General features: G+C 40.2%; 1 protein-coding gene across 1 annotated transcript in view; it reads right to left on the minus strand.

Moving 5' to 3' along the window:
* Positions 1 to 21,073, minus strand: part of LOC126149777 (uncharacterized) — a 78,492-nt gene that overhangs the window by 12,051 nt on the left and 45,368 nt on the right. Inside the window, exon 5 of the mRNA XM_049915833.1 lies at positions 10,504 to 10,632. Within this exon, the coding sequence (XP_049771790.1) occupies positions 10,504 to 10,632 (129 nt within the window). The remainder of the gene's footprint in view (positions 1 to 10,503; positions 10,633 to 21,073) is intronic.

The following is a 21,073-nucleotide window of genomic DNA, read 5'->3' on the forward strand; positions in this document are numbered from 1 at the left end:
TCCTTTGGTTGCCAAGCTGGAAACCTGGGTTATAAATTTCGGTGTCTCACCTCCTAATTTCATTGCGTGATTCCTCATGATGTTCTGTATCCATTGATCTCTTCTTTTAGTCAATATGTGCCGGAAAGCTCTTTCCTCAAAATCTGTTCTGTACTTCTTCATTAATAATCTGATCTACCAATCTTATCTTCAGCATTCTTCTGTAGCACACTCCTAAAGCTTGTATTCACTTCTGATTTGAACTGTTTATCATCCATGTTTCACTTCCGTACAAAACTACACTCCAGAAACGCACCTCCTGAAAAAGACCTCTCAATAGTCAAGTTTATATTCAGTCATAACAAATTTCTTTTCTTCAGAAACACCTGTCTTACTGTTACTAGTCTCCAGTTTATATCCCCTCTACTTTGGCCATCTTCAGTTACCATGCTGTCAAAATAGCAAAACTCCTTTACTATCCTGAATTTGTCATTTCCTAACGTAATGCCTTCAACGTCTCTAGATAGAATTCGACTAAAGTCAACTACCCACCCATAATCTTTGTTGACCTTCTTTCTGTAACATCTTTCTACGACATAACCCATTCCATTCAGCTGATCTATAAAAACCTTCTCCATATCTGATATAATTACAATGTTATCTCGAACCCTTAAAGTTTTTTTTCTACTCCAGAAATATAAATTTCTCTTTGTCTTTCTTAACTGTGAGCTTATTGTACAGTTGAATAACATAGGGATGTGTTACAGACCTGCCTCACTCCCTTCTCAACATTAGGTTTCTTTCTGTACCCTTCACGTCTTGTTATTCAAGTATTGTTTCTGTACAAGTTGCAGATAATGTTTTGGTTCATGTTATTTATCCTTAACAAATTCAGAAATTTGAAGAATGTTTTCCTCTCAACATTGTCAAGATCTTAAGTCTACAAATACTGTAAATATAGATCAATATTGACAACAACTTATTCTAAATCTACTACAAGCATAAATGTAGATTTGCATTCGTGAATCTGTCTTCTGTATTAATATAAGAGAAAATAACGTCAGTGCTATTTTATTCTATATGCAAGAATCAGATAAACAATTTCCCAATAAAGTGTCACCCTCTTCTAATGGACTTCTTTGTGCTTTCAGTTCTGTTCTTTGTAGCTATGCGAAAATCCTCCTTGCTACTGATGTCTTTTAGTTAGCATCAAACTACTATTCATCTGTTTCATGTTTTTTGTCCACAGTATCACTACAAGAAATGTGATTAATCTATAAACAATCAGTAAAAATCTTACGTAAATACCCTGGTTTTAGATAGATTTCTTTCTAACAAATTTTTGTGACACTGTAGTAACGGTCCAAAGCAGTTTCTGGCACAACGTGGATTGTTGAAAATTCAAGGTCAATGTCACCCTGCCCCCTTTCCCTACCCTCTCCCCCCCCTTCCCCCTCCCTTCTTGGACAATAGCCTTATGTATAAATGTTGGGAAATTTAAACAATGGAGACAGTGTGTTATCCTATTGGCTGGAGTACTGGCACAGTCTGCAGGGCTACTAGATTTTCCTAAGACCACTATCACAACAACTTAGAGTATTTTATAGCTCACTGTGTTATCCCTATTACTATAAGTTGTAAGCAGTATAATATATTACTCATTTAGCATAATTTATGACCCAATTTATTATCCTTATGATTCTTTATACAATCTGAATAATGTATGCTACAGAAATAGCTGCCAAATGTTTTTAAAGACACTTTTAACTGTCACTATAATTTATTAGCCACTTTACTACCCATAGAGCCCCTATGTCCAATGTGATGGAAGTATTTCACTACGGCCAGAAAATCTGAGATACCTTGCTTGTTCTAAGAGAAAATTCAGAATTCATATAGCCCAATTAAACTTGCTTGTTGCAAGTCTGAAATGGCAGATAATAAAAAAATAAGAAAGCCCACTGATTTTACGTTTTAAAACAATGTTCTACGATGTTTAACAATCACCACCATCAGATATGAAGTGAGAACTTTTATATACATTAGTATTTAGCCAGTAGTTGCAGTAGTATTAAAATTATATATTTAATAATAACAGTGGTTGGGGTGCTTTATTTATTCTTAAGCAATTACATGAACGCTTTACTCACTTCATACAGGAACTGAATGACAGTTGCTACATTTTGAATTACCTAGTTGCAATCACTTTCCACAGTCATCCAACTACCCATTTTCCCCAAACAAAAGACACATGTAGACCGTCATAGAGAAAAGACGTTTTAAGACTTTTGCCAGTGTGTCGTTTAAAGAAATAAATATTCTCATACAAAAACCTTTATTAATATCTGCATATATATTTGATCACCAGCTTAAGTTTTAACTTATAATTTAAATCTACATCCGAGTCATAGTGGCCACTATGGCTGCAGTACATTAGGACTTTGTTTTATGAAACAGATCTTATGATGGTTATTAAAGACAGAAACCGGTAATCTGTTAACAAAAAGTTTGTGACCATAGACGTAAATTAAAGGAAACTTATTACATATACGTCTCACTGTTTTTTCGCGACGATTTCGCAGCTTGTGATACGTGTATCTCTTTGCGAGGAACAGCGTCAAGACAAAGCTACCATCGCTCCTACATGGAAATCTCGATAAGGCAGCAACAGCCATATTGGAAAAATTTTGCTACCAAGCATTGGTAGCTATTTCGAGGAAACATAAAAACACTGCGACTGTATCATATGAAGTGGAATTGGGTGACACTGTGATATCGCAGCATCTCGCGGCGACTATTATCTTTATGGATCCAGATATAATGCAAGACTCTTCTGGGATTTTTAACAGTATGGAAATGTCTGATTATCAGACCACACACAAATTCTGTGTAAAATGTGACTACTAAAGAAAGAGCAAAGTGATTTAAATAATGGTGATACAGATGGAACGGACTGTTTAACATGCATGATCTCCAATAGCAGACAAGAGATTTATAACAAATTTTTATGTCAAATCACAATCCCAGGACTGGACAAATATTGGCTACAATATTATCGATTTTATAAAGTGTCCAAACACGGATCTACAAGAAACTGTTCCATCCTTCCTGGCTAAATTCCGTCTTATTACCAGTGGAAGAATGTAAACTGCACTTCGAAAAAAATCTACCTCTAACAGGAATACAAGATATCCTTGCCTACTGTAAATAGCAGTGGAAATTGATCAGGTTTTGGAGTACATGCAGAAATCAGTGTCTACATGGATGTTTCTCGTATTAATCTAAATTCTAAAAATCTGTGTCAAAATATCCGATCCCTTTTGGGATGGTTTAAAAATGATGGCCTTTACGTTTAAATGTGGTGGACCGAACACTATGCACCTACGAACAGAACAGCCATTTGTGGAATTTAGTATTGACATAGTAGCTACATATAATGGTCACTTGTTTCCAAGGGTTCTAAATTTAAAGTTCTATAAGAAAATGCCACAAGAATCTAATGCAGAAGAGCTAGTAACATAGTCAGAAAGATATGGAATGTTTTAAATGTATTGTTATGGAGAAAATAAAAGAAATATTGAAGTACTGGATACCCTTACCCAGAAGCATATTGCAAGAGGGAGCAGAGCTTATTGCTGAAGGCATAAGAGAAATATTGTTTAGAGAAAATTTATATATATGAGGTGAATCACCTGCAACAAGCACCACGAATATTGCGGAAATGGAAAGTGCTATCGATGTGCGGTTTTCACAGAAAGAATTGATTGTCAGGGCTCTTACTTTTAGCCAATACACCGATTGTAATAATACTTAGAAAGTGTATTTTTTGTGTAAACATACACTTTCTAATGGAACAGTGCGCATTGGCATTAAAAAAAGCTAAAAGTAGGGTAAACCTGAATGTCAATCCTGTTTGTTGTGGGATCCTAGTGCGAGTCGTTTACGAGATATCGTATTTTGAAACGTTTCCACGCTGCCACTTGTTTGAGTCATTCAACCTACGTAGTTGCTGGGTACGCTGTTGTTATGTTGGCTGACGGTGTGCTTGCGTGTTCCTTTTGTGCACTGTGACCTGCTAGTCACTTAGAGTGTGGCTGTTCAAGAAGCAGGCTGAGAGCGGACGATGAGATTTGGCAAGGCATAAAAAACCAACATGCTCATGGTATATGGAGCGTTGTCTTTCCTAGAAAGCTGTTCGTTCTTGTACGGTTTATTTGGAAAGATATGCCAATAGATGACAACCATCTCCGCAGTTATTTATCAACATCTTCAACTAGTTACGTGAATGTGGCAGTTTGATGTCTAGACAGCGTAACAGAAGGAAACAAGGGACGACATGAGAGAGGGAAATCAATGTTCTCGCTGCCGTTACTGTTAAGCCGCACGTTGGCTCCCGCGAAATCGCACGAGGAAATGGCAATATGTATTCTCCATCGACATATGTTCCATGCGTATCACATCTCTCTCCATCAACAGCTTCAGGAGGCTATTATAAGAAGAACTTCTGTACTTGGGCATTAAGACAAGATACTTCAGATGTATCCTGTATCTTGTTTAGTGATGAACCCACACGACCAATTAAACCACCGAACCATGCACTTTGTCTGTTGATGACCCCCGTTGGCTTCGCCAAGTGGGTCGTCAGTGTGCATGGAGTGAAAACGTGTGGTGTGGGGTACTGAAAATCAGGTCACAGGCCCGTTTTTCATAGATGGAACACTGAATTCGCACAAGTATTGCTGCCTGCTAACATACCATATTCACGGGTGCTGGAAGACATTCCTCCGGAGGCTAGGAGGAACCTGTTGTACCAACGTGAAGGCTTTCCAGCTCATAGTGCACGAATTGCTACAGTATGTGTTCACAAATTGTTTCCAAATCTTTGGATTCGACGCAGAAAACCTGGAACTTGGCCGGCCCGTTCCCCGGATTTGACGCCTGTAAACTTTCTTCTGTGGGGAAAGCTGTAAGACGCTCTCTGAAAGAACATACCAACTGCACCCGATGATATTCAACGACGTATTACTGCTGCCTGTTCGTACATATTCGCTGAAATTCTAGCAAGTGTACAGCAGACGTCCATACTAGACAGGAAGCGTGTACTGCCGCTGCCGGTGGTCATTCTGAACACAACTTGTCAAAGCTTCACCCTCCATTGCTGGTTGTGGACTGGAGTCGAGCTCGCGGCCGCGGATTGTATGTCCAAGGGCTTTTCCGTGGTTATTTCCGGTGCGGTTCTCCTTTTGCTGCCTGCAACGGTCGTTCGCTGCAGCACGGTAATCCCAGATCCGTCCACCTTGAGACTTTCTTCTTTCTTGCTGAAGCTAGTCGCATGTTTGTGCATTTATGTAGCTTCTCTGAACAAGCTGGTGTGATAGCTCTTCTCGACAGCCAGAATTACTACGTGGTCAGCCTCATACTGTATTGTCGTTTATGCTCTGTGATCCTCTTCCGCATGTGCATGGTTTTCGGCATACTACAAGTTTATATGCCAACTACCTCTGCAGATGATGAAGAAATAGATGAAATTTATGACGAGATAAAAGAAATTATTCAGGTAGTGAAGGGAGACGAAAATTTAATAGTCATGGGTGACTGGAATTCGTCAGTAGGAAAAGGGAGAGAAGGAAACATAGTAGGTGAATATGGATTGGGGGGAAGGAATGAAAGAGGAAGCCGCCTTGTAGAATTTTGCACAGAGCATAACTTAATCATAGCCAACACTTGGTTCAAGAATCATAAAAGAAGGTTGTATACCTGAAAGAATCCTGGAGATACTAAAAGGTATCAGATAGATTATATAATGGTAAGACAGAGATTTAGGAACCAGGTTTTAAATTGTAAGACATTTCCTGGGGCAGATGTGGATTCTGACCACAATCTATTGGTTATGAACTGCAGATTGAAACTGAAGCAAATTCAAAAAGGTGGGAATTTAAGGAGATGGGACCTGGATATACTGAAAGAACCAGAGGTTGTAGAGAGTTTCAGGGAGAGCATAAGGGAACAATTGACAGGAATGGTGGAAAGAAATACAGTAGAAGAAGAATGGGTAGCTCTGAGGGATGAAGTAGTGAAGGCAGCAGAGGATCAAGTAGGTAAAAAGACGAGGGCTAATAGAAATCCTTGGGTAACACAAGAAATATTGAATTTAATTGATGAAAGGAGAAAATATAAAAATGCAGTAAATGAAGCAGGCAAAAAGGAATACAAACGTCTCAAAAATGATATCGACAGGAAGTGCAAAATGGCTAACCAGGGATGGCTAGAGGACAAATGTAAGGATGTAGAGGCTTGTCTCACTAGGGGTAAGATAGATACTGCCTACAAGAAAATTAAAGAGACCTTTGGAGAGAAGAGAACCACTTGTATGAATATCAAGAGCTCAGATGGCAACCCAGTTCTAAGCAAAGAAGGGAAGGCAGAAAGGTGGAAGGAGTATATAGAGGGTTTATACAGGGGCGATGTATGAAGAGTTTGACAGAGCACTGAAAGACCTGCGTCGAAACAAGGCCCCGGGAGTAGACAACATTCCATTTGAACTACTGATGGCCTCGGGAGAGCCAGTCATGACAAAACTCTACCATCTGGAGAGCACGATGTATGAGACAGGTGAAATACCCTCAGACTTCAAGAAGAATATAATAATTCCAATCCCAAAGAAAGCAGGTGTTGACAGATGTGAAAATTACCGAACTATCAGTTTAATAAGTCACAGCTGCAAAATACTAATGCGAATTCTTTACAGACGAATGGAAAAACTGGTAGAAGCCGACCTCGGGGAAGATCAGTTTGGATTCCGTAGAAATGTTGGAACACGTGAGGCAATACTGACCTTACGACTTATCTTAGAAGAAAGATTAAGAAAAGGCATACCTACGTTTCTAGCATTTGTAGACTTAGAGAAAGCTTTTGACAATGTTAACTGGAATACTCTCTTTCAAATTCTGAAGGTGGCAGGGGTAAAATACAGGGAGCGAAAGGCTATTTACAATTTGTACAGAAACCAGATGGCAATTATAAGAGTCGAGTGGCATGAAAGGGAAGCAGTGGTTGGGAAAGGAGTAAGACAGGGTTGTAGCCTCTCCCCGATGTTATTCAATCTGTATATTGAGCAAGCAGTAAAGGAAACAAAAGAAAAATTCGGAGTAGGTATTAAAATTCATGGAGAAGAAGTAAAAACTTTGAGGTTCGCCGATGACATTGTAATTCTGTCAGAGACAGCAAAGGACTTGGAAGAGCAGTTGAACGGAATGGACAGTGTCTTGAAAGGAGGATATAAGATGAACATCAACAAAAGCAAAACAAGGATAATGGAATGTAGTCAAATTAAGTCGGGTGATGCTGAGGGAATTAGATTAGGAAATGAGACACTTAAAGTAGTAAAGGAGTTTTGCTATTTAGGGAGTAAAATAACTGATGATGGTCGAAGTAGAGAGGATATAAAATGTAGACTGGCAATGGCAAGGAAAGTGTTTCTCAAGAAGAGGAATTTGTTAACATCGAGTATAGATTTAAGTGTCAGGAAGACGTTTCTGAAAGTATTTGTATGGAGTGTAGCCATGTATGGAAGTGAAACATGGACGATAACTAGTTTGGACCAGAAGAGAATAGAAGCTTTCGAAATGTGGTGCTACAGAAGAATGCTGAAGATAAGGTGGCTGGATCACGTAACTAATGAGGAGGTATTGAATAGGATTGGGGAGAAGAGAAGTTTGTGGCACAACTTGACTAGAAGAAGGGATCGGTTGGTAGGACATGTTTTGAGGCATCAAGGGATCACAAATTTAGCATTGGAGGGCAGTGTGGAGGGTAAAAATCGTAGAGGGAGACCAAGAGATGAATACACTAAGCAGATTCAGAAGGATGTAGGTTGCAGTAGATACTGGGAGATGAAGAAGCTTGCACAGGATAGAGTAGCATGGAGAGCTGCATCAAACCAGTCTCAGGACTGAAGACCACAACAACAAACAACTGGCATTGCAAGTGGGTCCCTTTTTTCCTTTGCCGGTCTTTTGCGTCGCTTTATAACTAGACTTTACGCCGTGCTTGCGCAGTGTACGACTGATTCTGTCATTCAGTCTGGGAATGTATGACAGAAGGACCGCACCCGACATTTCCTTTTTGTATGGCTCACTTCGTCAATTGCTTGACTCTGTTACACTTCTTACATAACTTTCGAAGTGTTGCATTTTGCGTCTGAGGTGCTGCGTCTCACATATTCGTCTTGCTCGCGTCACGAGCGTATTAATCATGCCTCTTCTGGTCCAAGCGGTGATTTGACAGTTTGTGCAGGTATCGGTCCGTGTGTGTCAGTTTTCGATATACGCCGTGTCCCGGGTTTTTACCATCCCTTGTCACCAGCACATCTAGAAATGGTAGCTGTTTGTAGTTTTCTACTTCCATGATAAATTTTATATTGCCATGAAGGCTGTTCCACACAACGCAGGTGTCATCGACGTGTCTGTACCACGCATTAGGTTTACAAGGTGCTAACGCCAGTGCCTGTTCTTCAAAATATTCTATGGACAAGTAGAGCACCACTGGACCAAGAGGACTACGAACGGCGAAGCTTCCCACCTGTTCGTAGAAGTTCCAGTTCCACTTGAAAGAGTGCTGGAAAATGGAACCGATGTGCTCCAGAGAGCCATTAGGAGACGAGGTACTGGCGGAATTAAACCTGTGAGGACGGGTCATCAGTTGTACTTGGGTAGCTCAATTGGTAGAGCACTTGCCGGCGGAAGGCAAAGGTCCCGAGTTAGAGTCTCGGTCCCGCACACAGTTTTAATCTGCCAGGAAGTTTCATATCAGCGCACACTCCACTGCGGAGTGAAAATGTCATTCCAGAGATGCCAAGTGTTTTGCCAGTTTATACGTCGGTGAGCCAGCAGCGCTATCACTCGATCTTAATGGAACGTTATTCTTACGAACCGTTGGTTATCCACACAGCCGAGGTGGTAGGGTTTCTCTGTTGCGCATGTTCTTCTGTATGTCCACCGAGAGAGAAGACGCCTTGATTAACCGATTCATGCGTGAGATCTGCGCCTAGTTTTCGGTACGTCGTCGGATCTAACAGGTCCCAGATTTTCTGTTCATAATCTTGGATCTTCGGTCGCATTTCCCTTATCGGCGGGCAGTATCAATAGACTCCTGTCGGCGTGAAGATTCTTAATAGCTTGTACCTCTTCTGTCTTCAGGTTACAAGCTGGTGGTTTTGCTCGGCGCAGTATCCTGGCTGTTTCAGTGCGTATTTCCTCTGTTTTTTCACAAGTTAGGGCGCGAATGGCCGCTTCAGTATTAGCAATGACCTCCTCCGTAGGTATAGTTGCATGGATTGTAGCGAAATTGCCTCCTTTTTGATGGACAGATTCTTCCTCTTCCGTCAATTGTCGTTTACTGAGGTTCACCACTGTGCGTGACATGTCAGGAATAGCCTTGTCAGTCTGCTTCCGGCATCTTGCAGACTTCTTCTTCTGTCGTTCAGTGCAGCGCTCGAGTTCGTTCTGTATGTTCCTGCATGTTGTTATTTAGTGTGTGCTATTACAGCCATTGTACAAGTGTCAGTGTGAGCACTTTCCGAGATACGATATATCGTATACGACTCGCACTATAATCCTGTAGCAAACACATTTGACATTCTAATTTATCTTAAGTTTAATTTTTTAAGGTCAATAGGCCTGTTCCACTAAGAAAGTGTATATATGCACAAGAAATGCACATTCTAAGAGTTATTACAATCTGTTGATATGCTAACAGTGCGAGCCCTGACTACTAATACATTCTGTGAAAACTGCACATCAATAACACTTTCCATTTCCACAATATTTGTGGTTTAAGTTCACCCCGTATACTAGTATTTACTGTATTTACAAAATAACTGGTAAAAATGATTTGAGTGATTCGGGTGCAGATTTAAATTGTAAGTTAAAACTTATCTGGATTCTATTAAAACTACACCAAACAAAAATAATAAAGACTTCTTTTCAGTGCTTAAACGTATATATAAAAATTAATAACAGTTTTTGTTTGAGAATATTTGTTTCTCGTTCACTACCATGCAAAAAACCATAAACGTCTGCTGCTCACAACGATCTGCATGTGAGTTTTGGATGGGGAAGTGGGTTAGTTGGTTGAGCTTGAAAAGTGGTTGGAACTAGGTAGTTCAAACTGCAACAATTGTCGTTTCTTACCTGTATGATAATACCCCGGCACCTATACATAAGGCAAGTGGTCCGGAAGAGAGGGGGATGGAGAACGGGTGGGTAGGAGAGGGATGAACTTGACCTTGATCTTCGAGGAGCTCTGATTACAATGGAGGATCCGCCAGAAGTAGCTTCTTCTATTACTCACCATATCATACATACCATGTCGGTAGAGTTCAGTGCAATGGTTTGCAATTTGTATCAGTTTAACGTAGGTCTCGGCCTTCATGCACCTATTTCTATTTACTGACTATAAAGTAAAAGACACCAAATAATTTTGACTATCGTTATTATTTCTGTAGACGCGAAATTGTTTACTCACCGTCATACACCTTCTGGCAGACACATCTCTGGCACTCAGACACGGTTCCGTCAATGACCTGGCCCTCCAGGAACGTCCTGCCTTCGTAAGTACACTCTGTGACATTCCGTGGGCTCTTGGTGTCATTTGCTGCAAAATAAAATATACGTATTTAATTTACTAACAGTTTGATGTAACGCACGTAAATGAAGATAAAAGCGTCTAAACTGCTACAGTCTATGAGTGTTTAGCAGAATTTTTGTACCCTAGCAGAAACGTATTTCTCTTTTCGCATGGTGGGCGTCTTCTGAAGCAGCTGTTACGTGTCAGTTAACTTCATGTAAGCTACGATGGTTATTCTTCGTAAAACCAAAACGGTTAAGTAAATGGAGGACTTAACAACAATATGTGTCTACTGCCTTTATAATGTCGTTTTTACTATACCGATGATCATGGCTTCAGCCTCTATTTCAAGGCCTCCTTTCCGGTGTCATCACACCAAAAACGGGTATCTCCGGAAGCTGTAGTACATGCTTATGGGCAGTTTTAATTAACACCTCCAAAAAATTACTTTTGTAACTAATTCTTTTTTATTCTTTTTAATTTTTTTATTTTTTATGTTTATTTTTTTATTTGTTATTTTTTGCGTGCATTTGTTTGAAATTTCCTGGCAGATTAAAAGGAGCGCCGAACCGGAAGTCGAAACTAGAAACCTTTCCTTTCGCAGGCAAATGCTCTATCGTCTAAGAAATCCTTCTTTTCTTGCATTTTTAGGGCCTCCCTTTTCCCATCATAGCCTGTAAGGGTGCAGTACCCTTACATAGAACCGATCATGCACTATGCAGCGATCATAAAATTAAAGCAATGACTGCAGTGCAGTCAACAATGTGCGAGTGGGTGAGCGAGAGACACGTGTTAAGAGTCCGTGAGTTGAAATCGGATGTGCGAGAGGCTAGAGCGAATGCACGGTAACTAGGTTGGAGATTAGTGGCAGAACATAGGCGTAATGGCACACAGTATTTGACTCCTGTTGAGTGTTTCTAAATGTTGGTTTACGAAATGGTGTTTTTAATTACTAAAATCCAGTAATTGTGAAAGGAGATGATATCAATTAGTAGTTGTCCGCCCCAGTAGCTGAGTGGTCAGCGTGACGGATTGCCGTCCTCCGGGCCCGGGTTCGATTCCCGGCTGGGTCGGAGATTTTCTCCGCTCAGGGACTGGGTGTTGTGTTGTGTTCATCATCATTTCATCCCCATCCGGCGTGCAGGTCGCCCAATGTGGCGCCGAATGTAATAAGACCTGCGCCCAGGCGGCCGGACCTGCCCCGCGAGGGGCCTCCCGGCCAATGACGCCAAACGCTCATTTCCATTTCCAATTAGTAGTTTTCCCTAGATTTCACAAGAATAGAAGGACACGACAGTAAGCTTCTTGAAAAGGAGCTATTACATACTATTGTAAAATAATTAAATATAACTTCATATTCAGCGTATGCGAATAATAAATTTCGGCACGTGCGTCGGACTTCGACTCCACAGCAATCTTCGGAAACGACGGAGAAGACAACACAGCAAACGGTGAGTCTGCAGCATTTCAGCACAGCAGCTCTTCGAAATTAAATGAATTCAACGTTGTGTATGAATGAACAGGAACAGGAACAATCAATAGTGATACTGACTTTTAAGTTGCAAGTGAACGTTTCAATTAAGTGCAGGCATAAGTTGTAACGAACAGTGATTTTTGTGAACAGAGTTAATATGGCTAATTCAGAACAAAATGGTAGTGTTACTAAAGGTGAGGGAGGACGATTTAATAACGTGGTTGACGGAGAACAAATTAATGTGATGGAAAATACTACAGTTAATTCGACAGAGGACATTGGTATTGTCAGTTTTGATTTGCCTAAAAGAAGTTCAACACCAGTGGCTATCCAGCAAACAGGAAGTGCTATTGTCAGTAAAGACTGCATGTGTCAATTGTTAGAAGCATTCAAAAATGTTTATGAGCATAATAGACAGGTGCGAGTAGAAATAACAAAATTTTGTGAGGAACCCAAAAAGTTCCACGAGAAAACAAAAAATGATTATCAGACACTAACTAATGCAATTAGTAATTTGCGAACGGACTCATCAGCTCATTTGAACGAAAGTATGATGAGCTCCGAAAAGAATGTCAAGACAAACATATGGCCATTAGCAGCGAAATTTCATATCTTATGGCTCTGAGCACTATGGGACTTAACATCTATGGTCATCAGTCCCCTAGAACTTAGAACTACTTAAACCTAACTAACCTAAGGACATCACACAACACCCAGTATTCACGAGGCAGAGAAAATCCCTGACCCTGCTGGGAATCCAACCCGGGCGCGTGAAGCGAGAACGCTACCGCACTTCAGATCTTAAAATACAGATTAATGGACGGTGCAGGCAAACGGAAGATTCTGTTAGTAAAGTCAATGACAAAGTTAAGGTTCAAGATGACGAAATTGTCAAAATTAAAAGTTCTTGTAAAACCAAAAAAGAGTCAATAATTAAGAAGCTTAGCGGCGTACAAACGCGATGCGATTTAGTAAGTGATGAGGTAGATGAGATACGAGAAAAGGTAACAAACGACGACACACTGTCAAAAGGAATTAGTAAACAAATTTTGCGTGATAAAATTAATGCAGTATCACGGGAATCAGATAGCAATATTGTTGGTTTGACGCAAGTAATTGTTGACAAAGGTCTGACCGGTTGAAAATTTCATGACTATGAACCGAAACAAGGCATCCACCCACTTGCGTTCATTAAACAATTGAAACATGCGTTTCGGAGGCATTATACGGAACGTGCTAAAATCGATACTTTCGTCAGTCACATGAAGGGTGAGGCACATATTTGGCGTATAAGTGTATCAGACAATTACGCCAAGTATGAAGAATTTGAACCAGCGTTCTTGAACAAATTTTGGTTTAAAGGAAAACAGTGGGATGTAAAATCAAAAATTCTCACACCGCCGAACGATGCAAGACATCACGGTACAATGCGTGAATTTACGCAAAGGTACTGGAATGACAATGCGTACTTTGACGATCCGGTTAAAGAAGAAGAGCTGATGCTTATATTAATCCATAAATTACCATTTTCGGTGGGTGAGAAGTTAGCACTCACACCACAGTTCATAATGGAGCAAGTGTGTTTGCTAATTGACCGGATGGAAGCGCTCAGTGTCGAACGGGAACAACGTGAGCGAAACAGTAACAATAATTACCCGAATCGTCATAAAGGGCCCATCGCGGGAAGAAATTCCAAGCTGAGGACGACCGAAAGTGTTTGATCGCCGAGATGAAGATAGACACCAGAAGAAACAGATACAATGTACAAGACAGACGGATTCAGGTCAAATCATCCGCCGAACTGGCCACGCAATTACAGAGAAAGACAGCATCGACCGCCAGAACGTGCAAGAAGCCGCGATTTCAATCAGCGAGATTCTGAACAGGTAAACTAAGCAAAGTTTCGGAGACGACCCGCTCCGAAATTCTGGATTTCGTATTCAAGGGGACGAATATGAGCACAGTGTGTTAATCGTTGGTTCTCTCAATGTCGTACTAGTTCTCGGAGTTGACTGGTTGTCAGAGATGAGATACGGTATTAATTTTGAGGAGAATCGACTGCGGACGCGGGAAGATAATGAAGAAAAACAAATTGTATTTAAGGGATTTATTGTGGGTGATGATAAGGGCGCTGCGGGCGTGAAGATAAGGATGATGCGTTATAGAGGAGAAGATGAAACTGTAACTTTAAACAGTTCTGATAACTACGCTAAGCAGCGAGAGGGGAACGAGTGGGGTACTCTAAAGTGTGTTCGAACCAAGTTTCGAGTATTGGAGGATTTGACTGAAGCAGAACAAGAACAACTGAGGGAACTACTGAGAGGCTACGTCGACATATTTTCAAAGGTAACGGGATTAATTGAAGGATGTGTTTGTAAAATTAAAGTAAATGAACATGAACCATTCCGCAGTAAGTCATACGCGATACCATTGGCAAAAAGGGAAGCTGTTAACAAGGAAATACAGAGGATGCTGAATAATCAAATAATTGAGCGCACAGATAGCGAATATTCAAACCCAATACAAACTGTAGCAAAGAAGGAAGGGACAAAAAAACTTCCTGGCAGATTAAAACTGTGTGCCCGACCGAGACTCGAACTCGTGACCTTTGCCTTTCGCGGGCAAGTTCTCTACCATCTGAGCTACCGAAGCACGACTCACGCCCGGTACTCACAGCTTTACTTCAACCAGTACCTCGTCTCCTACCTTCCAAACTTTACAGAAGCTCTCCTGCGAACCTCGCAATATCCTTTCTTTCAGGAGTGCTAGTTCTGCAAGGTTCACAGGAGAGCTTCTGTAAAGTTTGGAAGGTAGGAGACGAGGTACTGGCAGAAGTAAAGCTGTGAGTACCGGGCGTGAGTCGTGCTTCAGTAGCTCAGAAGGGAGAGCACTTGCCCGCGAAAGGCAAAGGTCCCGAATTCGAGTCTCGGTCGGGCACACAGTTTTAATCTGCCAGGAAGTTTCATATCAGCGCACACTCCGCTGCAGAGTGAAAATCTCATTCTGGATGGAAGGGACAGTTCGCATTGTTCTTGACGCCCGTGCTATGAATCGCATAATTTTACCACAGCGTGATCAGTCAGAATATCTGGAATTTTTGTTAAAAAGATTTGAAGGAGTCCAGCATCTAAGTAGCCTTGATTTAACTAGTAGTTACTGGTAATTACTGCTACAAGAGAATATTAGGAAGTATACAGCATTTCTTTATAATGGGAGAAGTTACCAGTTTCAGAGAATGCCTTTTGGTCTGTCGATTTCTTCATCGGCTTTTATGAGAGCACTGGATAAAGTTTTAGGCGAAGATTTGTCGAAATATGTGGACGATATTTTGATTAGCACAACTTCATGGGAAGAACCTGTGGAAATTATTCATCGGGTACTTCAGGCATTTAGGGAAGCTGGAGTGGTTGTTAACCTGGAAAAATCGGAATTCGCCAAGTTGCAAATTAAATTCCTTCGGCATATTATTTCGTCACGAGGGATTGAACTGGATCCAACAAAAATGGACACAGTATGAAATTTTCAGTCACCTAAGTGCCGTAAGCAATTTAAGTCGGTTTTTGGCTTCTGCAACGTTTATCCTCATTATTTTTCTGAATGCTGCTTATCTTCTTATATCTTAATGCACTTGCTGAGAAATGATGCTATATGGAAACGGACTCATGAACATCAGGAAGCATTTGATTTAATAAGAAACCAACTGTGTGAAGCACCTGTCCTTCACCACCCTGATGTAAGTAAAAAGTTTTAGTTTGGGACCGATTCAAGTGATTATGCTCTTGGCGCCGAATTATATCAAGTAATTGAAGTCAATGGAGTTATTGAACATAATACTATTGCATTTGCGAGTCGCGTACTCACGAACTGGGAGCGAAAACATACTGTCACGAAAATAGAAGCACTTCCCGTCGTTTGGAGTTTCGAAAAGTTTCGTTTTCACCTATTTGGAAGGCATACTGTCATAGTGACAGATCACAAAGCATTATCATTCTTGATGAGTTGCAAATTGATGCACAACAGGCTAACCCTGTGGTCATTAACGCTTCAGCAATAAAGTTTTGAGATTCAGTATAAACCAGGAAAGCAGAACGTCGTGCCGCATGCGCTGTCATGACTATCAGAAGGAAAAGATTAATGTTGCGCATCCATGCCAGAAACATATAAGGATTCATTTTATGCGAGGTGTCGAAGGCGAGCTTCATATACGCAATATTCTGCGGAACATCTGCATCTACATCTACATGTATACTCCGCAAGCCACCCAACGGTGTGTGGCGAAGGGCACTTTACGTGCCACTGTTATTATCTCCCTTTCCTGTTCCAGTCGCGTATGGTTCGCGGGAAGAACGACTGCCGGAAACAAGAACAGGATGCAGACGAAATATTGAGGATGATTAAAGAAAAATATGATGATCCGAAGGCCGAGGGTAGCCACAAGATACGTCAATATTATTTAAAACAAGATGGCGTCATTTACTGTCGAAGCGACTTGAATTCTGATCATTGGAGGCCATGTATACCCAAACATGTTGTGGACGAATTAATAATATATGTGCTCGTGAGCTATGCTCATTTTGGACCACGTAAACGTATACTAAAATTGCAAGACAACGTCATCTTCGATAACATGGCACGGAAAGTACGATCAATTTTAAAATCTTGGCGAGATAGTGAAGCCGATTACGTACATAGTCGGTAATTTAGTACTCATTCGAACTCACATTAAATCGTCAAGTGCAAATGAAGAGATAAAAAAGTTTCATCTCTACCACCGAGGACCATTCAAAATTAGAAAACTTGTTCACCCTAATTCGGTTGAAACTGAAATGGTGCATCTGGGCAGTATCATAGCCTACAACATGTAGAAAACATTCAACTGCATTATTTGTAAGAAGTGTTCCAAGACAACAGATGCTCTGTCAAAAAGCGAACGTTGTGTTATTTGTGAACATGTCATTTTGTCTGTTAGAAAGTAAATGGACAATAGTCGGTAACTGTTGTGAGTTCATTATAGTGGACAATAGCAGATAGCCATTGTGAGCTAGGTGCAATCAGTTTTAAACATTTTGTGCCATCAAGAAAACATTGTACAGTGCTTGAGCCACAGAAGCGTCCATAAGCAATAATAGGGACGCGTGGTGCGAGAGTTGTGTTTACTACAGACTGACTGATGTGAACGCGCGGTGTGTTTTGTTTCCCAACCGCCAAATTCCCTTTCGTTTTTGTATGTTGGCGAACCGACATGGAGCCACCGACGGGAAGCGGTGCGCGCGCAGCTCGGTCGTCACTTGTCGCTAGTGCAGCAGTGGATCTGCAACGCCTCCGAGGACATAGCACGCAGCGCGACCGTCGCTTGTTCCAGCGCTGCGCTAGTGCGGAACCATGGGATGCTGATCAACAAGCTTCATGACGCGGGAGTCGCTGCCATGACGCCGTAACGAGAATTCCACCAAACTGCAGAGACAACGATTCTACAGACCCCAGCGGCTTCTATGCCACAGCCTTGTAATTTATCGAAAGCAACGAATTCGTATGTTTTGCATCGCAGCCTACAGGAAAGTAAAAAAGCTGAGTAACCAGTGATGTGGTGATGTATCCCTGGCGGCGTCGATGCCACAGCCCAGTGCATCTTGAACCAGTGTGTTTGCTTGTGATTTACGACTCACCATATAGGCAGGGACCTAAAGCAGAGTAATTAGATATGAAGTGCTATGTAACAAAGCGTTTTCCAATGTGATTATTTGCTTATGGTTTACTCTCCAAGGTTTGTGCTTTTTGTCACATTTCTTGTGTTTTTGACCCTGTAAACTCTGTGCCAAAATCTAACAGTAACAGATTTTCAAAATAAGCTGCCACTAGGACTATAAATTTATGTGGGGTAGTAACAGAATATTTTCCTGTCAATATTGTGTAGTAGTTAGAGTGGTCTGTTTATTATTTTGCTTACTTTTGAATCAGTTAGGCCTATGTTTCTATTCATTGAATATAGTGATTAATATTCAATTCATTCTGACAAATTACATCAATAGTCAATAGTAATAGACAATTGTTAATTAATGGGCACATTTAGCCATGCTATTTCAATGGGATGTTACAGCATTTGGTCTCATGCTGCTATGTTACTTCAGTGAGATTATGCAGTATGCACAAGCATTTGTGAGTAACCTGAATTATCTTGTTGCTAACTAGTGATTGATTGAATGAGCTAATTGATTTTAATGCAGTGTGATACTAACTTTAATTTATTAAATGCCATTTTCCATTTGCAAATATAAACAAATATTGTAAATAGGGACTCCATTGAGAATTATTCTTAATCAGTTGAGGTTCTACATTGATAAACAAATAGTTTTCACTAACTACTGTAATTTTATAATGTTAAATTTTACATTGTTTGTCTTTTTTCTCTTTATCTGTATTTTTTAACTTCAGTATTCAGATCTAATGTCACCATTACATTTTATCATATTAAAGTATTATTTTGGTGGGGATAGTTAAGGGCACAGTACCCTTACATAGTATCGGTCGTGCACTATGCAGCGATCATAAAATAAAGGAAAGACTGCAGTGCAATCAACAATGTGCGAGTACGTGAGCGAGAGTCGTGTGTTAGAGTTCGTGAGTGGAAATCAGGTGTGTGAGAGGCTAGAGAAGGTTGCTCAGTAACGAGGCTGGAGTTTAGTGGCAGAATATAGGTGTAATGGCACACAGTATTTGTTTCCTGTTGAGAGTTCATAAATGTAGGTTTATGAAAGGATGTTTTTAATTAATAAAATCCAGTATTTACCAAAGGAGATGTTATGATTTAGTAGTTTTCCTTAGTTTTCACAAGAACAGAAGGGCACGACAATAAATTTCATGAAAAGGAGCTATTACCTATTATACTAAATTAATTAAATATAACTTCATCTTCAGCCTATGTGAATAATAAAGTTTGGTGCAAAACTGGAGGGAGGTTATAAGCCCTTCTTTCACTCACCACACATCACCTACTTTGGCCTAGCTTCTCCACTGTTGAACTGTAATTCTTTCTGGTGCATAATATTTTCTTTGAAAAATTAAATCCAAATTGTGAGGTCCTCTTGTAATTCATTCTAAAATTTGACACATATTTATTTAATGTTTTGTGCTATTTGTTGTCTCACTACTAGCATTAAAAAAGATTAACTCTGCTGACCCCTACTGAGGCTTCAATAACTTGCTCAGTCCTCATTTAACATAGAACCATCACCCAGCTTTTAATATTTATGGCTCATGGCAAACTAATCTTGTTGTCCCTGAGTGTAATGTGCGCATTACACCATGTGCTTTGTCTTTATCACTTAGTCTTCGTTTCTGCATGCTCACAGTAGTGGCAGCACCTTCTTGAAAAAAGCTATTTATTACACTGTAAGCATTGCTTCACAAAATAATTGTAATTTCTGCTTGTTTCTAGCAATTTTCTACTACAATGTTTTAGAATATGAAATTATAATATACAATAAACAATGAAAAAATTGATTGATTATTTCTACAGTATATGTTCTTTCTAATGTAGCACTGGTTCCACACTCGCCAACAACTACACACCCATAAGAGAGAAACATCAGGAAGAGGAGACTGAAGAAGAAGGAAAAATCTGATAAAGATGATGCAGGTCCAAAGAGGAAGTGCCCCAGAACAACAAAGCCTTTGCCACCTAAACAGAATTGATGTAAGGCTTTTCAGATGTAGGTTGCCTTGATATTAGGGTTTCACATATGTGCAGTGTGCTACATGAAAAACATATCTCTCTTTCACAAAAAACTGGTTTTTGCAATTTCATAAAAATGGCAAAATTATAAAAGATTTTCTGATTGTGTTTTCACATAAAATAAAATAACTTTTCTGGTCATTTATAAGAATATTTGTGTACTTCAATTATCAGTTCATAAAACCCACGAAAGCAAACATTAAATTCACTTTAATACTGGGACAAAAAAAACAAATTAGCCTCCAGACATAGCACTATCTAAATGCATTAAAATTTTAGTAAAAATAATTCCAAGTTTTTTATTTTAGTATTTGAGTTTATTTCATTCCAGAAAAATGCATTGACCATCAACATACATTTTTCATTTATAAAATCTAAGCTCAGAATTTTTTTCCTTTCATTTCCCTCAATCCACATGTGGAGGGATGAGCTGTCAACAGTACAACATTCCGCTCTTCAGACAAGAGCTTTAAAAAAAGTAACAAAAGCGAAACAAAAATTATCAAAATGCGAAGAATTTTCTGTGATGTAAGATACAATTGAGTTTTGTCAGCAATTACATTGTATTTTTAAAAAAATATTAAAATGGGAGGAGTAAATGTTAAAAAACACAAAATATGTTCAGCTATTAACATACTGCCGAAAGGTTAACAATCTCTAGAGAAATAGCGCTGCACTCTGACTTATAATCTGCAGGACCTGCAGTGGGAGAAAAGGATTTGGGAAGGAGAGAATGCATTCTATAGGACTGACAGTTATGGGCTGAAAAATACAGGCAGTCCTTAAGGTAAGGAGCTACTGGAAAGAGGGCAGATGTTGGGATGAGTAGCAGGAAAACAGATGGTGATGAGGAGTCTAATGAATGGTTGGATACAAAGATTGGACAGGATGGGGAGAGGTGGATAGAGAAAAGGGAGGGGGAGATCTGATGTGAAGTGGGTTCAGCAGACAATTGTAGCTGGTAGGATAAACAAATGATGGGGAGGGTGGGAGGGGGGGGGTGCGAGAAATGTCAGTGTCTGGGATAGGATCTGGAGTGTGTGCAGCTGGAGGGATGAAGTGATGTGTTTGTAAACATGTGGCATTAAACTGGGATTGGTGATCACAGGGGAAACATTATGGTTATTGGAACCTTAATTTGCAGTTCCTATAAGATATGCAGAGGTTTTCGATGCGAGTGAGGAAGGGTGGTACTTTGAAGAACTGGTGGAGGAACTATCTGGGGGAAGGTAAACATAAGTTGAAAATGAGGTGGAGTACAT

This window comes from Schistocerca cancellata, chromosome 2 (assembly GCF_023864275.1).
Source record: "Schistocerca cancellata isolate TAMUIC-IGC-003103 chromosome 2, iqSchCanc2.1, whole genome shotgun sequence".
In the NCBI taxonomy this organism is placed as follows: domain Eukaryota; kingdom Metazoa; phylum Arthropoda; class Insecta; order Orthoptera; family Acrididae; genus Schistocerca; species Schistocerca cancellata.